Below are 25043 nucleotides of genomic sequence, written 5' to 3'. Positions count from 1 at the left end.
CCTCCTGAGAGCTTGTGGGGGGTCTTGTAAATCGAGTCGGTGATCTCACCCTTTTGTCTACCACACTGAGATCCTCCCTCCCAACCAGTAAATCATAGCTGACACAAACTGGCATCTGCACCGGCAGAAACAGTGATAGCTGGCCAAGTGATGCCCTCTTACACATCACAGAGAAGTGAATTTCTTCAGAGCACAACCAACTTCAGTTTGCAGTCTTGTCAATACACACTCCTATTTCACAAGCACTGAAAGACACAGGCCATAGAATGAGCAGACACGGTAACCCCAATTTTATTTAAAACAACTGCATAATGCACAGAAACTCTCAGTTGAGATGTTGTCCTCTGACCTCAACAGTGGTGCTCACCATGTTCAGCAGGGGCAGTGCTGCCCTCAGGGGGACCCTGCTTCAGCCCCGTGCAGCAGTGAGGTGTCAGGGAGCCTGGAACTGCTGAAGCTCTCCCCAGACATTCCTCAGGTGCATGGCAGCTTTCAGCAGGCACAAACCCATGCCTCGTACACACTGGGGCTATGGGGGCACTGGAGGAGTGCTTTTGTCCACTGCTGTCACCTAATGCAGTCCTGGTGTAGGGCACAGCACCAGCTGATCCATACAAAAGCCTCAGTGTGTGACAGAAAATTAGTATCTTTTTTTTTTTTTTTGTTTGACAGAAAACACATTTTAGAAGTACAGTTTTCAAGTTGGGATATGGATTGAGGACAACTGGAAGAAGGCTGGAAGCTATTTCTTTTAAGATGAAGCTAGGAAATCAAATTGATAGAATGGGTAACATTGTGGATAAGCATGAAAAAAGCAAGGTCTTATCAGCTGTTCTCCCAGGAGATACAAGCTAGAAAGAAGAGAGACTTTTACATACTTGAACCACTCCTCAGGCATGATCAGAGGCAGTAAGTTACAACGCAGAGTACAGGTTAAGTATGAGACTTTGTCCATTAGTCATACTTGAAGATTTCCCACCTCCCCGAGATATCCTGCACCAAATTAACTGAATATTACTGCAGTCATAGTGGCATACTTCTACAGTACCTCACTATGACATACTGTTTTATTATTTAATAACACCAAACTTGTGAGCACTGCTTATCTGCTAAGAGACCCTTTGTACTGCTTCCCATGAAAAAGTGATACTTCATTGCTACAGTACATTAATAGCAAAATTAAAATTTATTTCCAAGTAACTGGATCCAATGCCAAACTAAGAAACTAATGTTACCTGTTAACTTATGGGGCAATGTGGGAAAGATGCAAAAGACAACACCTTATGTTTCATGCTTGCCCAAATGCACCATGATTTGTTGTGGGATGTATCTATAAAGTGAAAATAAGGTAAATGGTATCATACTACTGACCAAGTCAAGTCAGAAGAACTACAGGAAGTAAGACAGTACTTCTGGAGAACAAAACAAATGGAGTGCCTCTTCTGAAAGTCACATAGAGGTTTTTTTGCATAGATTAAAACTTTTATCATGATGGATCATAAACTGTAAAGCAGTACTTGTGCCTATCAGAAAATTCTATTTTATATGTGAATTTGAATTCTTATACATGAGGACAGATAGAACTATTTTACTACATTATTGGAGACTTATCACAACCAGAATGGTTTTTTTCTTGAGAAGATGAAAAGTACAGAGATAAGCAAGGAAATAAAGACTGAAGTTTTAACCAATAATATTTTTATGTGGTTATCAGAGGAATGTAATAATTAATCTTTTAATCATTCTAAATATGGTGTGAAATCATAATATCTCATCTTTTCCAGCCTCAACCTGCCATTCTTGATCTGAATTACAAACAATAAGAAAGGAGATGATTTAATGAGCAACTTTGTCATGTTGCCATTTTGCCTTAGTCAAAGGCAAATACCTAGTTTTGCCTCTAAACTAAAATGGAACAGACTTATGTTTCAACTATGCTCACAACTGAGGCAGATAAATGGGAATCTTAGGGCTATTTTAAAGCTAGAACCAGTGTCTTCACTTTTTCACAGAGACATAATTGAATACACACTGTCAAGAAGAAACCAACACCGATTTACTAGAAAATAAAATCATTTTGTGAAGAAACACACATGTATGAAGTTTAAACTAAGCTAAATCCAAAATGAAAAATTTCACTCACAATGGCAATAGGTATGCTCTTATTATGAAAGAAAAAAAAAAAGTCAGCATGATTTAATCATACTCTATAAATAGGCACTTCAATAAAGTATATATTTACACTAGCTTTCTGGATGCTAGGGCATCACAAAGTAGAATGGCTTTATTACAATGGATGGAAGATGGCAACTACTTAGAACCCAGTGCCAACATGGATTATAACAAATCCAGTGAGTATTTTGTTTTTCAATTATTCATAGAAAATTTAATCCTGATTAAGTATCCTTGGGCAGGAATTCATGGGTAGTTGATGACTGAAACCAACATTTATTTGAAATGCTTCTGTTAATTTAATCTGTGTATATGGCTTAATTATGATTGAATCCTCAATGTAACAGAAATGAATTATATCAGGATTAAAATTCTAGTACCACATCACCCATTCCATTTTCTTTGCCTTTTTTTTCCTCCTTTAAAAGATGCAAGGCTGCTGTTTTAATTACCTTCATGTTGCTATGTATTCCAAGCCTCAAAAACTGTTCAAACCTTGGTTACCAGATGAAATTTTTAGTTACATTTTCTTTTTTTTTAAAAAGGAAGACATAAACCCTATTTACATTCCCATTAGGATTTTAACCAGTATGAACATTAGATGCAAAAAAAGGGCTTTTCTTTTATACCCATGATAAAGGAAAGTTTCTTGCAGACAGTTGTGAACATTTTACATATGTTTTCTAGATGATTCTCCTTTCTTTCTTTCGCCATCTTCTACACTGATACATAAAATGCATTTTCTCTAAAGCATAAAAATACAAAACCCCTTTTAGTCATCGTTATGCATCACACCAGTTTCACAACTGTCCTATTTTAAACTTGTTTGAGCATGTAGATGTTTTAAGAACTCCATTTTATAAGACCTTTAAACCTGGTATTGACACAAAGTAATGGCATTTTTGGTGTCCGCGAATGGGAAAGAAAAGATTCATTGTACTCTTCTGTGATACAGCCCAGCAACACTTGTTAAAGAGTATCTATAAAACTCTTCAAAATATGGATTTTTACACTCCACAATATTTTTAACACATTAATCTAGGAATCTTGTCAGACCAAAGGTCTGTGAAGTGCTTTGATATTATCACTCAGTTTTCCAGTGAAACCAATGTATCGTACACTTGTGACAAAAATATCTGTATATTTAAGTCATTATTGCACATTTATTACATAATGTATTCTTCCTAAACATCTCAGAAGTGATGTCGATTTTTATGTCCAGAGGATATTGTCAGTGGCAATGTCACTGATGACAATGAAGATACTTCCCAATATAGACTATGAGATAGAAAAAGTCTGTAGAGGATAACCATGGAGATGCACTGACAGAGGATAACACCTATGGTAATAATCTAGAGACAAAAAAAAGAGAGAAAGAAATAGTAAGTGAAAAAAACCCTCTCACTAAACAAGCCACAATAAATTTCTATCAGCATGAGTGCTTGAGGTTTAACTTTAAACCATTTAATACTGCTGCAGTTACAAAAGATTTGAACATGCATTTTAAGTTCAGGAATCAGACTCACACACCTGGGCGTTTTTAAATCAGTAGATAGCCCTGGGCAAGTCACATAACCCTTCTGGCAGTCTCTGTTCTGGGGAATTTCAGACTTGCAATTCACCACCCATGCAGTTTCACAAGCAGAGGTGATGTTTAGATATTCTATTCTTACAACAAACAGAGTGGGGGAAAAAAAAAAGAAAGCTTGGAAACACTTTGCACTAGCATAATCACAGAGCCGAGGACAGCGATTTATCAATTTCACTTAGCAAGATCTCTTTCAGCTCAAGTCTCTTCATCTGCAAAAGCTGTGTAAGGCTGTATTTATTGAATGCCTAAAGGTGTAGCTTGTTTCTGAGAAAGCACAAGTCTTCAGTTTACGTACAGGCAGTCCTCTGAAATACATGTTTTTCTTAAATAATTATGGTATTTATTGATTGTGCATTTTATTCTATTGAGGTGCATTTGAAGAAGCAAATATGGCTGAATTATCATAGTGTATGAATATAATGGTTAAAGTTGCTCAAATGCAAGAGCAGAGTAATTGTAGTCTTCCTTTAGTAAGCTTAAAATACTGCAAAAATACTACTTTATTGATCCTACATCTAGAGACTGTCCTCCTGCCCTGAGGATGCTTTCATCAAACAAAACAAAAAGTCTCTTCATTAGTAACTCTAGAGGAAGCAATTTTTTTCCGCCTAGATTTCATTTTTTTTTTGTAAATCAAACATAGAATTCATTATTTATATATAACTTTTTTCCCCCTTTACATATCCTCTACACAAATAAAAGCTCATTTTCTGCATATATTTGCATACAGATGCACAGATGTTATAAGCATAAAGAAAAGAAGCAAACCCTATGCTGGAATGAGGTAGTCAATCACCTGAGAATAGTGGTGCACTTCATCTGAACATGGCAGGCTGCACACACAGAGTTCTCCAGTCCACAATATGTTTAAGCAACCAAGAAACTCAGTGAGTCCACCTTTGTTTTTAACTGTTTAGAGCTTACAAACCAAACAACATATTTGGACACGCTTCTTGATCTAAAGAATACAGTTCAGCTACAGGTTCCCTGACCTATTTAGCCACATGAAGCTTTTAAAGGATGAAGACTAAAAAGCAAACAAAAAAAAAATCCACTGATTTATCTTTCTACTCCCTTTGTTAAAAGAATATCCAAGGTGTTTTTAATTAAAAGCAAACAAGCAAACAATAAAACAAAACACCCCCTCCACATTTTCCTTTGACTTAACAATCTCCCCCTCTCCCTCCCTTAACCTAGAAATGACTACCCTTAGATGATTTGAGCCCTGTATGCCTTTGTAAAATATGACTCACATTAGCATCAATGAGAGCTGTGTGACTAAGACTTTTCAAGTTGCTTTGGGGTCATAGGATTAACAGCCTAAGAGCATGAGTTTGCTAACAAACATTAAACATGAAGAACAACTACTATTCAAATTTCATCTCTTTTATCTTGCCTGTACATACCTTTTCTCTTTGATATTCTCTGAATATTACAGTGATGGTTGCAAGACATGGGTGGCACAGAAACCAGAGAATGCAGGCCTAAAAAAGAAGATGAGTGTAAGTTGTAAAATGACTACATGCCAGCTTAGAAGAAAGAGATGACAGTTACAAGAACTACATTTACATTTCTGTCTATTTTATGAACCCATTGTTTAATTTTCAATCAACATAACGAAAACCACACAATGAAAGGTAGGATTTCTATTTTAAAAAGCTCTATACTGCTTGTCAAATTAAAATGCCTACTTCAGAGTATGATGACAGGGTGCAATGTAATCAAATCAGACACTAACTTTCTATGGAAAGTGTTTAGTGTTTCAGTCAACTGCACACCATGATTATATTTACAGACAAAGGGATCGGTTTGCTTGATGTAACCCATACTTTGGCAAAGGTGATGTAGAATTCCCTTTTCAGTGTGCTTCTCTCCACTGTGATAATCTGGTACAGCCCAGCAGCCAGGGACAGAGCTAGGCAGACTCTGAGGCCAATGAGCAGCCCGCTCGCCAAGCCATGGTGTGAATGGTAGCTGTGGTGATTTGTATCCTCAAACTGCTCCCAAATTAACAAAACGCTCTGAAAAAGAACAACAGCAAAGGGCATTTAGAGTAAACCAGGTTACATTAACTCTCAACTGACCTTCCCATCACAGACTAAGTTATCTGGTAATGCTCCACTCTACTTGTTAGGGACTGCCATGCTAAGCAAAAAAACCCAACAAACCCTAGTCAGAAATGTTTTTTCTGTGACCTATTACTCCAACTGCAACTGGCAGGAACAGTGTCTCACTTCTTGGATTCTGTAACTTTTAGAAAGTGTGACAAGTTAAAGTTTACTCTAATTTGGATAGAGGGAATGTAACACCTTAGAAAAAAATCTGAAATAATCACCTGCATACTCGTCCTACTCTGCAGAAAGACCACTGAAATGATTTCACAGAGCTACAGGGAGGTGTCTCCTTTCACTTGTGATCCACAACCTGTAAAGCTTGTTTCAAAGGCAGGCGACTACGCCTTTTCTTTCAAAATCCTAACAGGATTCACTTTTCTTTTCAAAGATGGGGAAGTAAGAGGGTGGTGCTGCTGCCCCTTTTATACAATAGCCTTAAGGCTCAAGCATTCACCCAGGTTGAACTTGGATCTCCCACAATTCCCTTCTTTGCCTAAAGGATATCCAATTCACATCTCCCACCTCCTTGGAGAGTGCTGCAACTGCCAGGCTATAGGGTGTTCTTGGGTGGGCCACTCTCCACCCCTTCCATTGAAGCTGTGCCATTGTGGAGAAAAGAATTCAGCATCAGCAAGGTCAGAAACTGTGAGCGAGCTTGACTCTGCAAACACCTGGCTCAGAAGCCTCCTAGGGTCTAGGAAAGGGAGTGTCACAGGCTCCAAATGCCATTCCAACATCTGGCCAAGCACTTAAGCCAACAGATAAATACATAAAAGATAGTAACCTCCTCCTTAACTCCCAGCATTGTATCCATCTGTTGTGGAATCCAACTTTCTGGGAGCACTGTGAGAAACTATATTCTCCAAGGAAAAACAGACAAACAAGCAGCTAGTTTCTGAATCTTAGTTGTGAAGAGGGCAGGCACCAACCAGTTGCATAAAAAAAATGTGTCTTGCTGAAGAACATCTTTTAAAGACTTTGGGAATGCTAACATTATAAATCAGAATACACAAAGTTTAGACTCTCAGAGCATTATGTAGCAGCTGAATGGCATTTTAGAACTTGAATATACACTGGAATCCAGTCCACCTACTGCACATATCTAACATGCACTGAGGCTTCAGGTGCCTAATAAAGCAGGCTCTCTAAAGAAGGGTAGGCAAATTTGATGAATGAAGTAGCTCTGAAGGTATTCAGCAGCAGACATTGTATGGCTCAATTTAAAAATATAAATTAGTCAGATTCCTTTCTGAACACATTCAAAGGCTTTCTCACTACATAAAGACAAAAAGGTTACTAATATTAACTCTTTAAAAAATGTGTAATCCACCTGTGCCTTCCAAAGGTGGGTGGCCTTGAGTCTCAAGAGTTGAGTATTAGAATAATTTGTGCTTAGAATATCCTCAAAGTACTCCCCTGCTTCCCCCCTCCCTTACCTACGGGGGACAAAGCCCTGTCATTTCACAGCTGCTCTCATTTCAGGCACTCCTGAACCACCTGGATGGAAAATGGAACGATGGGAGAGGGACAGATGTAAAGCATGCAGGTTTTCTACATCACTGACTACTAGCATACAATCTGACCAACAGGCATTGAATGTTCTCACCATAATGCTCAGAAAAAAAGTAATTTCAAGCAAACATCTTTAAATGATCGAGTAACTTGACTGAGAATTCTGTCAAAGATTAAGGCTGAAGTAAGACTAAACTGCTCCCAAATTCCTGAGATATAGCACAGTGTTTGGTAACATTGTGTCTACAGCACTAGTTTTGGCATGAAATTGATGAGTTCCTATCACAGGAGTTATTTCAGTCCAGGTAGAACATGCTCAGACAATGAACAACGGTTCTACCAGTTAGAGAATCACGGCAGTCTTGTGAGCATTTTCCCTTTTGATATTTACATTTGAGAACAGCCAAATTATTGAACTTCCCTGGACTGTACATATTCTGCTTAAGAAAATAAAAGACTCCCTGAACTTACGTATAGAATCTTCCTGACTTGAGTGTCTGCAGAGAAGCCATATAGGCTGATGGAGACAGAACTGTGATACTACTCAAAGAAGTATCCTACCTTATGCACTTTTATGGAACCTACCTTACCTTAAAACCCAGAGCTCATGAAGGCCTGAATTTTCCTTAGTCTACACCAAGAATAACAGCAAAGAAAAAAGACACTTTCACGGGGAGATGACAAAGAGCTGGCTGGAGTAAAGGGATCATGAGAACAAAGCCCAAATCCTCATAGGATAATAGTGTCTGACAGCAGAATGTGTTCTGGACAAGCCCTTTAAAGAGTGTAAACAACACAACATCAGTTGATCAAAGCCTCTGTATGGTGACAGGAATGTGAGATCACAGAAGTCTAGTTTCCTTCAGCTTCATTAGATTATTCCAAAATAAGCAGACTGAGGTGTTAAAGGCAGAGTGTCAGCGCAACACATTGTAAACTTGGACAAAGTAAATGTATCATTGCCCTTGCTATGAGCTGAGACTGTTCTCACCTGGGAAAAGCAGAATCCTATAGAAACTGTGCTATCAAGTGTTTCTAGGTAAAAATGGGTTACACAATCTGTTTTCAGTGAAGAAAAACCTTCATAGGCAATCATGATGTTGAAGTTAAAATCTCTTAAGTTGTGAAATATTAAAAAAGAATAAAAATTTGAGAAATCAAGGTCAAGGAACCCTAAAGTCCCTTACTTTGACCACAGAAAGGCAAGTATCAGCTCACTTAGTTGCAATATCAGGAACAAACTTAAAAACACCCAACATCAACATGCTGCAGTAGACATCAGAGACATTTTTGCTGGCAGTGAGCAGAATTATGTTTGAGCTCTGAGAAGAAATCGGGGGGGACAATTCTAATTGTTATCCAGAACAACTGTGCTTAGGCTGTGGACAAAAGAACTGCATGAGAGAGGAAGCTAAAGAGCTGACTCACACTGTGATATGTCCAACATTAAAGTCACTGCTTCTTCATAAGATGAAACCGAATGACCATCTCCTTGTTTACAAAATACACTGTTCAAAATGCCTGACTTTACCTATATATAATCCTGACCTACCCTGGCTCACAGGGGACACCAACCACTGTCCAGGACTGCCCTTCCTCTTCAAACACTAGAGGAATGATGGCCATGGATATCATCCTGATGTTCCAGACATACAAGCACAACCTCCACATCGATATGAAGAAGAACCAGACACTCTTCCTTTATGTAATGAGAAAACAATTATGGTAGAACTCCTCCTTCCCTTCACAATGCTAACACTGACTTTATGACAAGCCAAGATAACGTATCAATCTCCAGCAAAGACAGGTTCTCATGGGACAGATCACCCCTGACAGGTAAGGGGAAGGGGGAAGCAAAAGGGAAATTAGAAGGAATAGCAAGGCAAACTAGCTGTTTCCAAACATATCTACAACTCGGTTATCTGATATCATGCAATGCAGCACAGCAAAAAATGGTTTAGATCTAAAGGTCAGAGGAAGAGCTCATTCTGAGCACACCTAAGAACCCCTGTGTAGGGTGATGTCTAATGCAGTAAGATTCTATGCCATTTTGATCAGCTTCAGAACAATAAGCTATCTTACCAGTAGTCTGACCAGTCTGGTCAGCCCTGAGAGCTGAAACTGTTCAGGTCTATATGATGGGAAGGACCTGCCATCAATAAAGTTCTGTACAATGTTTGTGCCTCAGCAGCAGAAAGTGGGAATTTTTAGTGAATGCCAGCGCCCGGGAATCTTTTGTTCTGTGGCTGAAATAAAGAACAAGTTAAGGCAAAGGGAGATGCTAAACAGCAGACTTGTCCCTCCTTTGAGATGTTACCTCTTTGCAGCTGCAAAGACCACAAGACATTTGCTGACTAGGAGACTGTGTCCAACCGACACTGAAGGCAACCCATAAACATAGCCCAGGAAATTGCTAGTGCTTCTGAAAGAACAAAAAGAAAAAGTCCATAGCATCAGTACCAAGAGGAGAAAAACCCCTGAAAATCTGCTGAGCAATTTGAACTAGTAGCAGGCAAACAAGCTCAGATAGCTTGCTAGTCAAAACTGCACTTAAGTTGAAGAATAACATGTGTTCTCAGGCTGTCCACTTTCTTGACTTCCCTGAAGATGAGGACAGGTATGGGAGAATGTCAATAAAATTAACATGGTGCAATCTCTATCTGCTGCATTAGGTTAGTGGACATAGTTTCCAGTAGCCTCCACACCAAGTCCTCAGAACATCTGATTATCCACATGAAGTTTTTCTAATCTCTGGCACAAGAGGAAGCTGGTTCTCCCATAAGAATCTCTGGGAAAGATCAGAGCAGGAAGAAGGTTATTTTACATTTTTAGCCATTAAATGGGCCTACTGAGTGTTTATAGCAGGTCAAACACCCATGTCAATCTGGACAGACCAGTGAAAAACTGTCTAAATCCTGTTTCCCTGAGCCCAACAGCTGCACGCTGTAATAAGAACAAATCTAGCAGGAGGTGTATTTTGTATATACTGAACCATGAGATGGAAAATATCTTCTCCAGAAGGGGTACTCTAGGTGTGAGGGAAATTTTGCTGGAGACAGTAGACACTGATATGGGGGTGCAAAACCACTCAGGCATGACATATTCCAATATCCATACTGTGTTCCTACAAGACTCCTGCAGAACCTGACACTTCCAACGGTACCAGGAGGAGATGTGGTAGAGCTGTGCCTTACTAGTGAAAAGTAAGATAGACAACTGTGTGCTAAGGCAGCTCCAATGCTGCTCCAAGAACCTAAAGATGTGTAATAGACCAGTCTTGGGGGAAGCAGCTCATATGTGTGATGCCTGCCCCACTTTTACCGTAAGTAACAACCAAAATAAGAACAAGCTGATTATACTGAATTACTTTTCTATGTATAGTAAAAGGAAACAACAATGAAAAAGTTTCCAGTCTCAAGCAGCAGAGTATTAACACACCCATACATATGCACAAGTGCAGAGGCATGAATGAAATGAAATCTTTAGAAGTCTTCTTTATTACCAGCATGTAAAATTTCTGGTACTGGATAGGTTCATTCCATCTTATTTTGACACCCATCTTTAAATTTCAACAGTCACGCTGACCTTAACAGCCTTTGGTTTATATTCTTAATTAGCACGAAATGCCAGCTCCCAGCTATTCTTAATGTTCTAAAAGTCCACTTATTTAGTTTAGAAGCAGCACTAATTACAGATACTACCCAAATGGCACAAAAGTCTTCAGTATAATCTCTTCCTCATTACTGTCTCCAGTTTCTCCCTGCTCTTCTCTTTCTGAATGGTTTTCAGATTCTTGTCTTTATGATGTGATTTAAAGAAATTTGTTTACAAAAGGCACCACCAGGGTTGAATGATTTCCATTACAATTTACTTTTAAGTTACTGGTTTACTTAACTTTCTAATTTATACTAATGGAAAATATTTGAATGAAATTATGTCAGACCATTTGTGTATTTGCAAGACCAATCCTGCACATGAACCTTTCAAGAATTCCCTTCCTTATATTGATTGAAAGGACTATTAGACACTCTGAGTGCTTCCAAAAGGAGAGAACTGATGATTTCCGTGTTTTCATGACAAAGACTTTGTCACAGCAGCTTTTCTTGTCTTTCCTCCCATGTTGCTGGTTGTCAACCTGCACAATATAGTTCACAATGCCTCAGCGGTACTGATTACAACTATTTATAGGACCACATTACAAATCAGATCAATAAAATGACTGTGCAAAATTTTTTTTTTCTTTTTTCTTTCAGTCTAGGGTGTTCCACTAATCTGGTTCAAAGCATAATGCTACAAACAACTGGCACAATCAGGAGTTTGGGAAACTGTGGGAACTTCTTTAGTGGTTTTACTGCTAGACAAAAGCATACTGTGGAGCTACATCTTAAATTGTTAAAGTAAAAAGAAGGTGGTGTTACCTATTAGACATACTGGGTGCACATTATGCTGTGGGCTTTTTTAGAGTCTTGATACTCCCTCCCTCATAAAATTAAAATATTGAAATTATTTGGTTCACAGTTCTGTGATACTTAATAGCAGCTGTATACTTCAGTGTAAGAATGAATATGAACTACAAACCTGTGTAACAACAACTATTACAGCAATGCCGGTAGATGCTGGACTGGAATCCCACTGAAGAGGTCTGCCATGAGATTTCTTCATTCTGCCTATTGTCCAGCCCATACACAGACTCAACAATAAATACAGCATTTGTATCTGTGAGACTATGTCACACACTATTGAAAACAAAAGAAAAAGGAATAAAATTACAACAAAAATAAAGTTATGGGTTTTTTCCTATATCAAAGAGAAATGTTCTATATACCCGCAAAGAGCGGATGCTTATGCCTCTGTGTCACCTTTTAATTTTGATGATTTAGATTAGTTTAGGTTGCTTTGCCACAAAATGTGGTTATTTTGTGGAGTTTTGAGTGACCAAACGGATCACTATCAGCTTTCCTGCAGTTATGCTTTAGATCTGCAAGAACATGGGCACAGTGCCATGTCTTTCCAAATCCCACTCTTGTGTTCGAGTAGTCTGGGCTCAGGAGTCCGTCTGCATAAATAGACTTATAAATACTAAATAACTAAAATCATATGTATGTTAATCATAGTGCAAATATGTAACATGGTGAAATAAACTCCCTTCTTCACTCTGAAGAACTTTAGTTCAAAAATCAGATAGTTACATTGTACTTTGAATTAATTGCACTTTGTCTTGAGGATACAGTAGCTTCCAGAAGAAAGCACAAATATTTAGGACAAATTCCACTCTGAGATACTTAAAGGGGAAAATATAATGAATAGCCCTAACACAAACTTCATTTAGATCAACAACTTGTCTGTATTTCATTTTATTAAATGCAAAGTACCTTTGTCTCATTTTGCTATGTCCATTTTTACCTCTGTTTGGGAACAATTAACACATACTCCATAAAGTTACATTCTTAATCAGTGTCTCAAACTTGTGTTTGAAGCTGCATCAAAACGAAGAAAACTTTAAGCTAGGATATATTAAAGCCTTTATTTGTAGGCTTGCTGCAGCACTACTGACAGTAGAAAACTCTGAAGATTTCTTTCTAGGTGATTGTTAGCTTTAGACCTGGTAAGTTTTTGACTTAATGAACAATTTAAAAGTTGGTGTTGGGATCTGACTCACTATACTGGCATAGCAGATATGTAAAAGAAAAACAGATTCTTACACTATGTATATTGTAAATTTGGTTCAGAAACTAGAGACTGGGCACTACACACTGCAATGCTTCCTTTTTTGCTTCATTAATATTTTAGTTCAATTAAATTTGTTCCTTAATTGTAATTTTCACTTATACCATCAGGTACCAGAATAATATTTCTATCACAAAAAAAAGCAAAGCTCTACTTTTATACAACTAGACTGTATTAAAAAAGATAAATATCTCATTTACTAAAAATATTGGCACAGGAAATGTTGCCACTATACAGAAATTAATATGGACTCAAGGGAAGTGTGTCAAAAGATCATCTACAATATTTCCCTGACATCCAGCAATACTAGCAAAATAAAGAGTATAAATCAGACTTCAGAATGTAACTCCTGGGATATTCTTGGTATTCTCACAGTTTACAAGTTTAAATGTTTCTTAATGTATTAAGACACCTTTGCTGTTTAAGATCTGTCAAGAGCTTTTAGTAAATACAAAATTGGTAACTCTTTAATAAAATCAACCAGCACTGATTTTGGGCAAAAAAAATGGTAACAGAATTATTTTCCAATGCTATCTTATTGGGAGACAGTACTCATTAGAAGAAGAATTGTTACATGAAATAAAGGCATGTCAAACCAGTGTCACAAATCTAAACTAGAAAAATGACTGAATAATTCTGTGTGTTCTGGGGAGCATTTTCTTTTCTGTCGTTCCTTAAGATAAGCTGCCCTATAAGGTACAGCCAGACATCATCTCTCCATCATATCATGGATATAGGTACTGCTCTGCTTCAGTGTGGTAACAATTCAAGTGGATTCTCACATAAATTAGTCTAAGACAAAAATCCACAACCAGCCTTAATTTTTGACATCCCATGTACTTTGCTAGAAAGGAACAAGGGTGAGAAAAATTTTAAAGATTACAGTAATCCCACAATATTCAAGGTCAGTGTAAAGTCACATTACTGAGCTGATACCATAATTGTCTGATTTCATCACAATTCATCTTTTTTGACTATTCAACATACATAATAATAGTCTTTGACTTTTCACATTTTATTCTTACCCAAAGTTAAGAGGACACCATTTGCAATGCTTCTGAGCGTAAGCATTATTTGTGTGATTCATGCGATTGGGTTAGGTGGTTAATTAGACTGAGGATCAGCTTTTTATACGTGGTAAAGACTACATTATCTTGCTTGAGATGGTATCTGAACAGGTTTTTAGAAAGATATTCTGGCCACACTGCAATTAACAGAAATTTTAAAATTTATTTTTAACTCAGATTTCTGCTGCCATATAGGAAAAATGGTATAATATTTTCCCTTTAAACTATACTACTTGTCATCAGCCATTATTCAGAACTGTAATTGCCACTGAAGCTGTCCACATTTCTATTATTTCTTCTCCTCTCTTACTGTTTTAGAAACCACTAACTTCAGAGACAGTAAGAAAGCAAAAACTTTCCTAGCTGAATTTAAGAAACTGAGCTATTGATTCAAAAATAATATTCATTCTAATCTTATATAAATAAAAGTGGGCTTTTTGACTACAACACATATGAAGAAAATTTAACATGAAGCTATTCTCTCTGAAATTCTGGCTGGATAGTTAACACTGGGGTGGAGTTTTGACTACCTCCATATCCTCCATTTTATTTCATTTCATGAGATGAGAAGGAATGTTTAATTATACAGTTGCTGGAGTGGCTGCAAGGAGCTGCCAGCTCAAATGGTTAAAACAAGAAAGAGGCAATTATTGTGGTGCCAGGTGCCATCAAGAGGCTGATAATTCCAACTGCAGCCTTCTAAATGAACTCTACAAAGGGAAATATTTCTCTGTATAGGCTGTTACTCCCCATCACTATCACACTATTGCAGTACTACTTTCTTGCACTGCTTCAAGCCAGTCAAAAGGAAATGTATTTGGTTGGAATAAACCTCCAGTTCTTCAAGTGTGAACTGCAGGAAAAAAAAACAAAACAACAACCCTAAACTACCCAATAACAATGGAGAATGAAGAATGGAACAAGATTAAGTTAGTGCATTTTGGAAAGGTATGCTACAGGAGTTTATTCCAGTGAGAACTTGGAATATCTATATAGAGTGGAGAAAAATGCTTTGTTAGCACCAAACCTCCACGTAAGCATTTTTTGCACCATGCTAATCATAAAATTTGTGCTGTAAAATACTTTTCTATTTAATAATTGTTAAATTTGGCAGTGAAATGACAAATTCTATAAAATATGATTAAGTTTCCTAAAATCCTTGGCTTTCTAGATCTGACTCCACACAACTCTTCAATGTATTGAAAGACCTGCTCAGTTGATATTCATGTCTTTAAGTGTTTGTAACAAGGAATCTAGAGACAAAAAAATCCTTTGAAAAATCCTAAACAACATCAGAGATCTGTAACTTCCAATATAGTTATTGTAAACACACAGAACATTTTTTTTTCCTGGAGGAGTAACTTTTAGTATTTATATTAAAAATCAAATTACGTGATCCAATATCTTAGCATAGTCCATCAACAGCATTTGTTAAATGTATTATACAGATTCATGGGTAAAATATGTAAGGAACAGGGGACAGACTCACATTCTGCCAGACTTCCCATAAAAGGAGCTCCTATCCCATCTCTAGAATAACTGAAAAAAAGAACAAAAAGATTGTATTTTTAAGTGGGTGTGTCTTAAATGGGTGTTCTCCCTCACAAGTACATTTAGGTAATGATGCAGTTCAAAAGTCAGTCTTATATTTTGCCACAATCCCTCCAGGCAAATCATGTACTGATCTTTACAACACATTGTTCTTCAAGTTTAAAGACTGAAAGGAGAAAAGGAACAAAGGTACCTTGAAAAATGCAGATAGTTGGCAAAAGCTGAACCAGCCTGCAACAGTAATGCAATTGTCAACACCTTTAATACACCATGCATAGGTCCACGCTTCCTAATTGTTTGCCACAGGGATTGTGCATATATGCAAGCAGTTATGAAGTATACTAGGACAAGCAGGAAAAAGAATTCATGTAATCCTGTGGAAAAAAAAATACAGTTTAGTTTTACAAAGAAATGTTGCTACTAGGAGCAAATAACAAAAAAACAGTACAATCATTACAATCTTTAGGATTAATACAACCATTAGGAAATACTTAGCAACTGTTACCCAAAAGTGGTAGTACACATAAAAGGTCTAAATCTCAGTCAATTTTATCCAAGAAAATCGGTGAATTTTATCAAATAACTGATTATTATTTGGTCTAACAAAGTGTTTTTAATCAACAATACTTTTTCTGAGTAGAGGTTTGCAGCAATTACCAGACTGGTATAGAGTGACAAAGTTTCTTGATACACACAAAACAATTGTATCTCATCTGATTAGTAAGAAATACATTTATTAAAGGACTAATTTTTAGCTCTTTTTGCTTCTTTGTTTGATTCTGTAAAGGCACAATCCGAGGCGAGACAAACCCCAGACTTCTATTTAATCTTTTTAACCACTGGGTGTCACTCTTCCTCCACATAAAGCAGTGTAAGAAGCACAATTGATCAAGTCTGAAAACTTACAGATACAGAAAAGTAGCACAGAAAACAGTAATTAGTTCTTAGCATGCCTTCTTTTGCACTTGTCTAAAAAAAAAAAAAATCCCCAATTTTTTTAGATTATTTATAAAACAGAAATCCTCTAATTTTCAGCCTGGCAGTAGTCTGGTAAAATGATTCCCTTAAGACCTGGATCCTGGAAATCTTTTCTTTTGTCAGTAAGCTAGGCAACCCCATCAGGAGCTCCCAAAGAGTCAAAGCCAGTGAGAGATATAAGCAAAAACAGGTAAACAAACATTTCTCATAGAAAACTTGTTTTCATTATCCAACCTTCCTTGAATGTGGTGCCCATAGAATCAGATTCTAAAAAAGGCTTTTTCTCCAGCATCAAAATAACTCTGGTAAAAGGTCCCAGACAGCCCAGACAGCTCCCCCCAGAGATTGGGAAGAATAAGTATACACATTTCAATATCTGAGCTGAAAAACATTAGAACTGGATGAGTTCTGAATAGTGACTGACATTAAGCATTTTGAACATACACACAGGAAAATGGGAGAAAAAGACCATAAAGTAATTAAGGAGATTAAAAATTCCAGGCCACTCTGCTTCTCTTGTACACCAATACATTAGCATGATTTATCAATGACAAATCTATCTATATGGTATGGATCAAATCTGTCTTTTTGCTTCAAAAGATACCAACTGAAGTTGGCAAGGACTTTGTAGGTAAGTTATTTCTCGCCATGATGAGTGAGAACTCTTGGAAAACTCTTTAGTAAAATCAACTAGCTTTTAACAAATACTAAGCATTTATGATAGAACGCTCCTTCCAGCCATAGACAGTGTAGATTATTGGTTTGAGGCCAAAAGGGGATAGGAAAAAGCTGCACTGTGAACCAACTATAAAAAAATACAATTTTCAACCTGTCTCCTTTAAGTTTCCTGATTTTCAAAGAACCTAGCTGACTAAGTCAAATATTTGAAATATCTTACTTCAAAGCTCTTCAAAATGCTACCTGTTCAGCTGCCTTTAGAAATCCTGGATTCTACTGACAAATCTTATGTAGGAGACCCGTACTATATAAAATACAATTACTTGCCAGGGATCAGAAGTCAGGTCCCCTCACCACTGAAGGCAAAGATCTTAATCACAAGGTGATAGCCTCAAGTGCTTTCCCATGCTTTCCTTATTATTCATTTAATTTTTGAGATGTCCTGTGCCACAGCCTAAAGTAACTAAAGTTAAAGAAGACCTAACTAAAACCATCTGCAACTATGTAATTTCTAGTTGACTGCATGAAATAAGCAAGAAATGAAGCGGGATCCTCCCTCTGATACCCTCTCATTCTAAATTTCTATGAAAAAATGGCAAAGATTATTTCCCAGAGATCCATTAAATTAAAAAAGAGAGAAAGACAGAGAGATGAAATGCTCCTCAGCTCTTTGAAAGGAGACCAGTGCATGTAGCTTCAGGATTCATGGCAACAATGCAGGTTTTAATTCTGAATTAACAGAGGTGCTCCTCTGCAACTCTGAAAGTCATGGCATGTACAGCTCATCTTGTTTCCTATTTGTTAGATCTAAATACATACATCTAGCACATTTACACACCTTCTTACTCAGCATATAAGCTGCTCGGAGTTCTGCTTCCCAGTGCTCAGTCTTCCTACAGAATTAATGCAGAGCTGAGATGCCTCTGTAGGAAGTGTCTACATCAACTTTAGTGGGCCATATGATGCCACGTAACTGCTTTACCCCTTGATTTAGCAATTACTCCTTCAGCTATTACTCCTCTTTGAGAGTAAGTAAATTAACCTAGAATTCACTTATGAAATCCAAATTCACCAAATAAAAACTGGCAAGTTTATAGAATTTAAGAAGTTAAAGCGAGATTAAGTCTGATTATGACCCTAGAAATACAGATTATTAATGTACTACTTTCTTGCAGATTCTGCTAAACATTCCGACAGATATTTTCTTCCTTTCAAAAACTAAGCTGCCTTTGTTCCCTCTATATTGTTCTTGAGGTCACGAGTGACAGCAGGGCATTTGATTCCAAGCACAGCAATTAGGCTCATCCTTGGTATATTCAAGTTCACTCTGTATAGGATTGTACAGACTAAGACTCTGTACAGACTAAGCCTACAGAGCCTTTCCCTCACAACACACCCAGGTGAGTAACATGTTTAGGAGGCCTCCCAGAGCAGTGATGCTCCTCACTGCAACCAAGAATAATTAGGCTGGATTGTCCAAAGCATACAATTTTATGCAGGTGTTCCTTAAGCTGATGTCTTGAGTTTTTCTTTGGATGTTTAAAGATTTAAAATTACATTTCTTATAATAACAATATCAGGCCAGACAAACCTTATCTACAGCATGTGACTAAGACACTTATAATGATCTAAACACTGAACTGAAATTTTACTGGCAAAATGTTTTATTGTGCATGTACTCTTGTTGCACAGAATCAAATTTCACACAATTAAGGAATTTCACTAATTAATTGAAATCAGGTATTAAGTTTATATTAAAGTGAACGATTACAATTTCAACATGCTCAAAATACCTATCAGCAAATATTTTAACACTGACTTTCCCTGTGCACCTACACTTCTAGTTAGGCAAGTTTTGGAAAGTCAGTCTAGGAAAACAAAGCTATTTTTCTGTGATGACAGAAAATGAACTCAAGTTTACTCCTTGTAAAAAAACAGAATATAAAATATAAGAGGCTCTGCTACCCATTCCCCATGCTCTTCCAAGCACATTAAGTACTGATTTGAGTAATCAGATCCTTAACTTACAAATCTAATTTTAAGAAAAAAAATCTTACCAGATTCCCCTGCGCTAAAGTGATCTAATGGATTCCCTTCTGCATCTGGGTTTAGTAAGACCATTTCAAACTGAATATCCTCGGATTCAGAATAATTCTCCTCGCAGGTAAACTTGTCTACATAAAACACATACCATGTTTCCGGATAAGGAATCTGGGACACTGTCAGATTTTGTTCTGTGTGGTTCACAGTCACTTTGGAAGAAAACAAAAACAAAAAAAAAAAAAAACAGGAGTAAATATTTGATTAGCTTGGTTTTAGAAAATACATCTTTGAATGAAGATAAAACTTAAATCCACACCATCATATACAGGTTATAAACTATACACAGTAGAAAACAGACTGAGTTTTGAAAACCATCCATAACACCGGAGATCAGACCTCCAACTTCAGCTTTTGTTTCAAGTAGGTGTGGGCAGGGGTTGATGAGGATGTTGCATCCCACCTTTCAGCTCTGCTGGGAGGGCTCCCTCCTTCCAGAAGCCAGAAAGTGCAAACTATGTTCCTTGCTTAGCACATTTCCATCCTCTAGTTCTGAATTGACAGGATTAGCTATTCTGTACTAACCAACAGGTACTTCAGTATGAAAAATACCTTTGTGAAATTTATTTGACTTTGCTTTCAAAGAGATTTAGAACACCAAACAGAAACAGTTGCATGTGAGCTCAGTAAACAGCACCATGCATGCTTTAAAGGTGCAAATCAGTATTATTTCACAGGATCTTCTCCAAACTGTAACATACTGAATTTCAATTGACAGTAAAGATCTGAAACCATTGTGTAATCAAACTGCGCATTTAAAATCAGATTACATTTAAAAACAACTACGTAAGATACTCATGTTTCATCTACTTGCTATTTTACCACTATTTCTTGACTAAAAACAAAGTTAACCAAGCAGTCTCTTCAAAACAAAGTCTTGATGCAAATAAAACCTGTGGCTATGTTTGGCTGAAACTGTAAGAAATACAAGCATTGTCACATTGACTACTGAACTTCAGTGCTAGTCAGCTCAATAATTTCTCTTCAGGAGAAATAACAATAACAGAATAATTCACCTTAATAGGTAAACATGACAAAGGCTAAGGATGAAGAAAAATTTCATTAAAAATCCACAAAACATATTTTTTTTGTGAAAGGCCTTTCTAAATAAGAGCTGCAAACATACAACCACATTTTCCCTAAATATTTTGTAGACAACATTTAGAACAAGTTTGACTTATTATTTCAGTCTGTCTTCTAGTTACGTAACTCAATTCTTCAGTGTTTTACTGTTCTTCCACATTTAGATGGATACTCAAGCTTTATCCTGATTAGTTAATATTTAATACTGTATTAAAATTTTTCTGGCATGTTAGAAATTTTCTAACATACATAATTTCTAACATACATGTTTCTAACATACATCAAAGCACGACAGATTTGTGCTATCATGAGAATATAATTTTATTTTTATTTTCTCTGCTTTGAAAAATGCCATTTCCATGAAACTGGAGAACAGGAACCTCCTGTAAGAAATGTTCCTTTGTAAACAAGAGATAAGAAATACAATCTAAATATTTTATACTGGTATAACTCTTAGCTCAAACATTAAAAACAACTGAATGTGAGATTCTGTAATAAATACCAGTTATAAAAGGTGAAATACCACTAAGTTATAATAGAGGAAAACTATAAAGTAAGGTAGCATGATGCAGATTAGGTTTTGCAGAGAATAAAGACTTATTATGAGGTAGTGAAAGAGTAGGTTTACAGGTACAAAATTACCCGTTTACTTTGTACTAGGACTACACACTCCCACCTTACAAGCATTTGCTTCAGAAGTTTAGAGGCAACTGCAGCAGGTTCCATCACTTTGCCTCTAGTTTGTTTTATATTCCACTGCAATGAAAGTCACAATTCAAACTATAGCAAGTCACAACTCAGACAAGTCAATCATCTGTCTCAAACATACAGATTCTTTAGTTCTTCAGTTTCTTATACAAGGGTATTCTTTGTAAATTCTCTCTCATACCCAAGATAATCTATTTTATAGAAAATTTGAGATTAAAAAAAAAAAAAACAAACAAAAAGAAAGACATTTACTCCAAGCAGAGTGAAAAAAAAAAATCTCTGTACTGAATAACTAAATGAGAACTTCATCCAAATATGTACTCTGAGTTGTGAACAGTGAAAGCATGAACTGGAACTGGTCATAAAGTTTGGTTGTTTCCACTAAAGCCATTGTTAGTCATGGATTTAATTTTCCAGCCACACATTAAATCATAACTTGCAAACAAATTCTTCTGAAGTTATACAAAGAAAGAAATTTTATTTCCTTGTAGTATTTTTAATTGTAGAAGACCAAAGTCCTAGTTGATGCAAAGCCCAAATTCACTGAAATGAATAGTCTAAACACACAGATAACTGAACAGAGGTCTAAATACACAATAAGTCTGTAAGGAGAAAAATATCCAGTAACTCACTTGTCAGCTGAGCTTTAGAGAACTTCTCTGTACAGCTGTGATCTTGGACACTGTTCTCCAGCTTCTGCCATTCCTGTCCTTGAAAGAGGTGAAGTCTAGCTGCTTTTGCCACAGCTACTGCTGTGTTCTTGATTCTGACGCACAGAAGAGCATGGTCACCTTGATATTTAAAAAACAAAATCAACTATTCTGTCTCGATGTCAGTTAAAAGCAAAAAGTGTGGCAGATTTCTCTTTTAAGTAGCTCCAATACAGCTTCACATTATCCTTAATTTTTTACCACTACTTCCTAATTGAAGTATTTATGGTCTTTCAGAAACAATTTCTATGTCTCTCATTAAGAAACCAGTGAATGTACAATTCTCTATGATGGTATTTAAACAAACCTTCACCACAGCCCATGTGTCATTAACCTTCTCTACTACAAACAACCTTCCCTCCCCCCTCTTTTTTAAAACAGAAGTTTTTAAAAACTTCCAGATAACATTTTTTCTCTTCCCCCCTCCCACCCCAAATTTTACTATTTTCAAGTTGAAGACAGTCTCAATAACTTCTTCAAAGCCTAGTATTTTATGATCTCTGTGGCATGACTCTGAGCATCACAGGGTAGCTCTTAAGTCCAACACCAGAAGAGCTTATGTGAATGGACTTTCAAGTTATGGATGGATTAGAGCTAAAACACTCAATAATAGGTGATAGATTGATGACAAATTGATGCAAAGAAAATGAAACTTCAGAAGTGTTCTCTAATGTGCCAAGCTACCTGTGGAATCACAGAATGGTCTTGGTTGGAAGGGACTTGAAAGACAACCTAGTTTTCAACCCCCCTGCTGTGGACAGGGACACTTTCCACTAGATCAGGTTGAACAAAGCCCCATCCAGCCCATCTTTAAACACTTCCAGGGATGGGCATCCACAACATCTCTAGGCAACCTGTTCCATTGCTTCACCAGTTTCACTGTAAATATTTTTTTCCTAATACCTAATCTAAATTTACTTATTTTCAGTCTGAAACCTGACACTATAGACTGCATCTTGACACACTGAAATATTTTAGTCATTTTATAATTAGCTAATTTGACAAAATTTATCTTGCTTGAGTAATTCCATAACCCTGAAACTTGCATTCATAATTTCTTTCATACATTGCCATAGACTTCTTTAACCTGGGAATATCCTAAATTAAAAGGTAGAATTTAGCGGAGAAGAAAAGTCAGTAAAATGTTATATGAACTAGTTTAAAAATATTAACAGAAGGTTCTAAGGAAATCTTCACTAAGACCCAAAATAGTTGCTGGTATTCAAGCAGAAAGAGAAGTATTTCTATATGCAAATATGCAACATCAATTTACAAATTATATCTGAAGACCTACACCACTCATCTTCAATTCTGACAGTCTTTTCTCAGATTTAAACAGTGTGTTTTTTCCTGCAGATCTATTTAGAGCACTTGTTCAGTTAACTTCTAGGACAGTGCTAATTAACTGCTTTCAAGTCACTTAATAAGCTACCTCCACCCTATCATTTCTCATTCAGTACTGGAAGGTCATGCTCCAACTCTGTTTTGCTTATGTCACGTTTTCCTGCTTCCCGTTAGATTTGGAAGCACTCTGCAGAACTGTTCTGCCACGAAGATCAATGGGAAAGAAAAACACAGCCTAAGCTACTGAAATGCTGAGCACACAGGAAAAGCACGCAGACCAGCACAGCCTTTCTGGACATGGCACTTGTTATGGCCACACACAGCTCCTTCTGTTAAGTAAAACTTCTCTAGCAAGCACAGCGGGACCCTGCCAGGGCTCTCTTTCAGCAGGACAGTAGCCAGGAATTATTACTAAGTAATTACTGACTAACAGTCAGAAATTTTTACTAACAAGGAGTTTTTAAAACGGGAAAGAAAAGCCATTGGGAATAACCAGGGAAGAATCCATTGGGAATAACCAGGTAAGAATCTGACATCCTGATGCGCGGTGTCACCACACAGCGACGTTAAAAGCACCGCTGCCAAGGGGGAAGGAGCGATGTGTCGCAGTGAGAGCGGCCCTGCTCCCCGGACACCGGGCAGGAGCGCCCCGGACACCGGGCAGGAGCGGCCCCGGACACCGGGCAGGAGCGGCCCCGGACACCGGGCAGGAGCGCCCCGGACACCGGGCAGGAGCGGCCCCGGACACCGGGCAGGAGCGGCCCCGGACACCGGGCAGGAGCGCCCCGGACACCGGGCAGGAGCGGCCCGGACACCGGGCAGGAGCGGATCGGACACCGGGCAGGAGCGGCCCCGGACACCGGGCAGGAGCGGCCCCGCTCCCGCGCTGCCGGACAGCGGATCGGACCTGCTGCACGTGCCGGCAGAGGAGAGGGAGCAGGCGGAAAAGAGGGAAGGAGAGCGCGAGGGAGAGCAGTAGGGAGGCACGGAGAGCTGCAGGGCTGAGCCCGCTCCCCACCCCGCCGCCCCTCCGGCCGCCAGCGGTCCCCCCGCGCCACAACGGCTCCTGACAGCCGCCCCTTCCCCGCGGCCCCGCTCCAGGACGGCACAGCCGCTGCTGCCCCGCTCTCCTGCCCTCGGGGCACCCACCGTGGAACTGGAAGCGCGCCACGGGCCGCCACGGCTCCCGGCGGGCGGCGGCGCTGGCGAAGCCGCCCCGCAGCGTCTTGCCCGCGGCGAGGCCCCAGCAGCAGCAGCCGGCGGCGGCGCTGAGCAGCAGCAGGAGCCGCCACCGCATCCCCGGGACCCACCGGGACCCACCGGGACCCTCCTGCCCCGCCCGCCAGGCCCCCGCCGCGTCACGTGACGGCCCCCGCGGGGTAGGCGCGAGCGGGAGGGCGGGAGCGGCGAGAGAGCCAATGAGGGAGCGCGCCAGCCCCCGGGGGCGGGACCGAGCGCCAGGCCCCGCCCCTGCGGCAACGTGTCCCGTTGCCGGGTCCGGCCGTAAGTTGAGAGACCCGGAATCGTAAAAGAGACGGAAAACAGCTGCCGCCGAATGCGGAGGCGAAGCGTTGGTCTTTTTCACATGCCGCGGCCGCCCCGCTGTCGGTGGCCTCCGAGACGGTGGCAGCTCCGCTCTCGGGGCCGCGCGGGAAGCGAGGAAGGCGATCTTTTAACGAGCCTATTGCAGGCGCTGCGACTCTGCCCG

At 38.7% G+C, this 25043-nt stretch overlaps 1 protein-coding gene across 1 annotated transcript; it reads right to left on the bottom strand.

Annotated features, from left to right (window-relative positions):
- Positions 1–267: 267 nt before the first annotated feature.
- On the bottom strand, positions 268–24698 carry GPR180 (G protein-coupled receptor 180). Its single transcript, XM_021530314.2, has 9 exons — positions 24485–24698; positions 21914–22072; positions 19448–19642; positions 15928–16108; positions 15673–15722; positions 11968–12125; positions 5593–5784; positions 5170–5247; positions 268–3524 (listed from the first exon to the last, which is right to left on the bottom strand). Exons 1-9 carry the CDS (start codon positions 24630–24632, stop codon positions 3366–3368), a joined length of 1320 nt encoding a protein of 439 aa, XP_021385989.1. The 5' UTR covers positions 24633–24698; the 3' UTR covers positions 268–3365.
- Positions 24699–25043: the final 345 nt, after the last annotated feature.

This window comes from Lonchura striata, chromosome 2 (genome assembly GCF_046129695.1).
Source record: "Lonchura striata isolate bLonStr1 chromosome 2, bLonStr1.mat, whole genome shotgun sequence".
Taxonomy (NCBI): Eukaryota; Metazoa; Chordata; class Aves; order Passeriformes; family Estrildidae; genus Lonchura; species Lonchura striata.
Note: the sequence above shows the minus strand (reverse complement) of the source record. Positions and strands in the feature narration are given on the sequence as shown.

Excerpts from the sequence above, each read along its gene's own strand:
- GPR180 (XM_021530314.2), bottom strand. The coding sequence starts at position 24,632 with ATGCGGTGGCGGCTCCTGCTGCTGCTCAGCGCCGCCGCCGGCTGCTGC. Across the intron at positions 22,073-24,484 it reads GGCGCGCTTCCAGTTCCACG|GTGACCATGCTCTTCTGTGC; the intron begins GTGGGTGCCCCG and ends TTAAATATCAAG. Across the intron at positions 16,109-19,447 it reads CTTTAGCGCAGGGGAATCTG|GATTACATGAATTCTTTTTC; the intron begins GTAAGATTTTTT and ends TTTTTTCCACAG.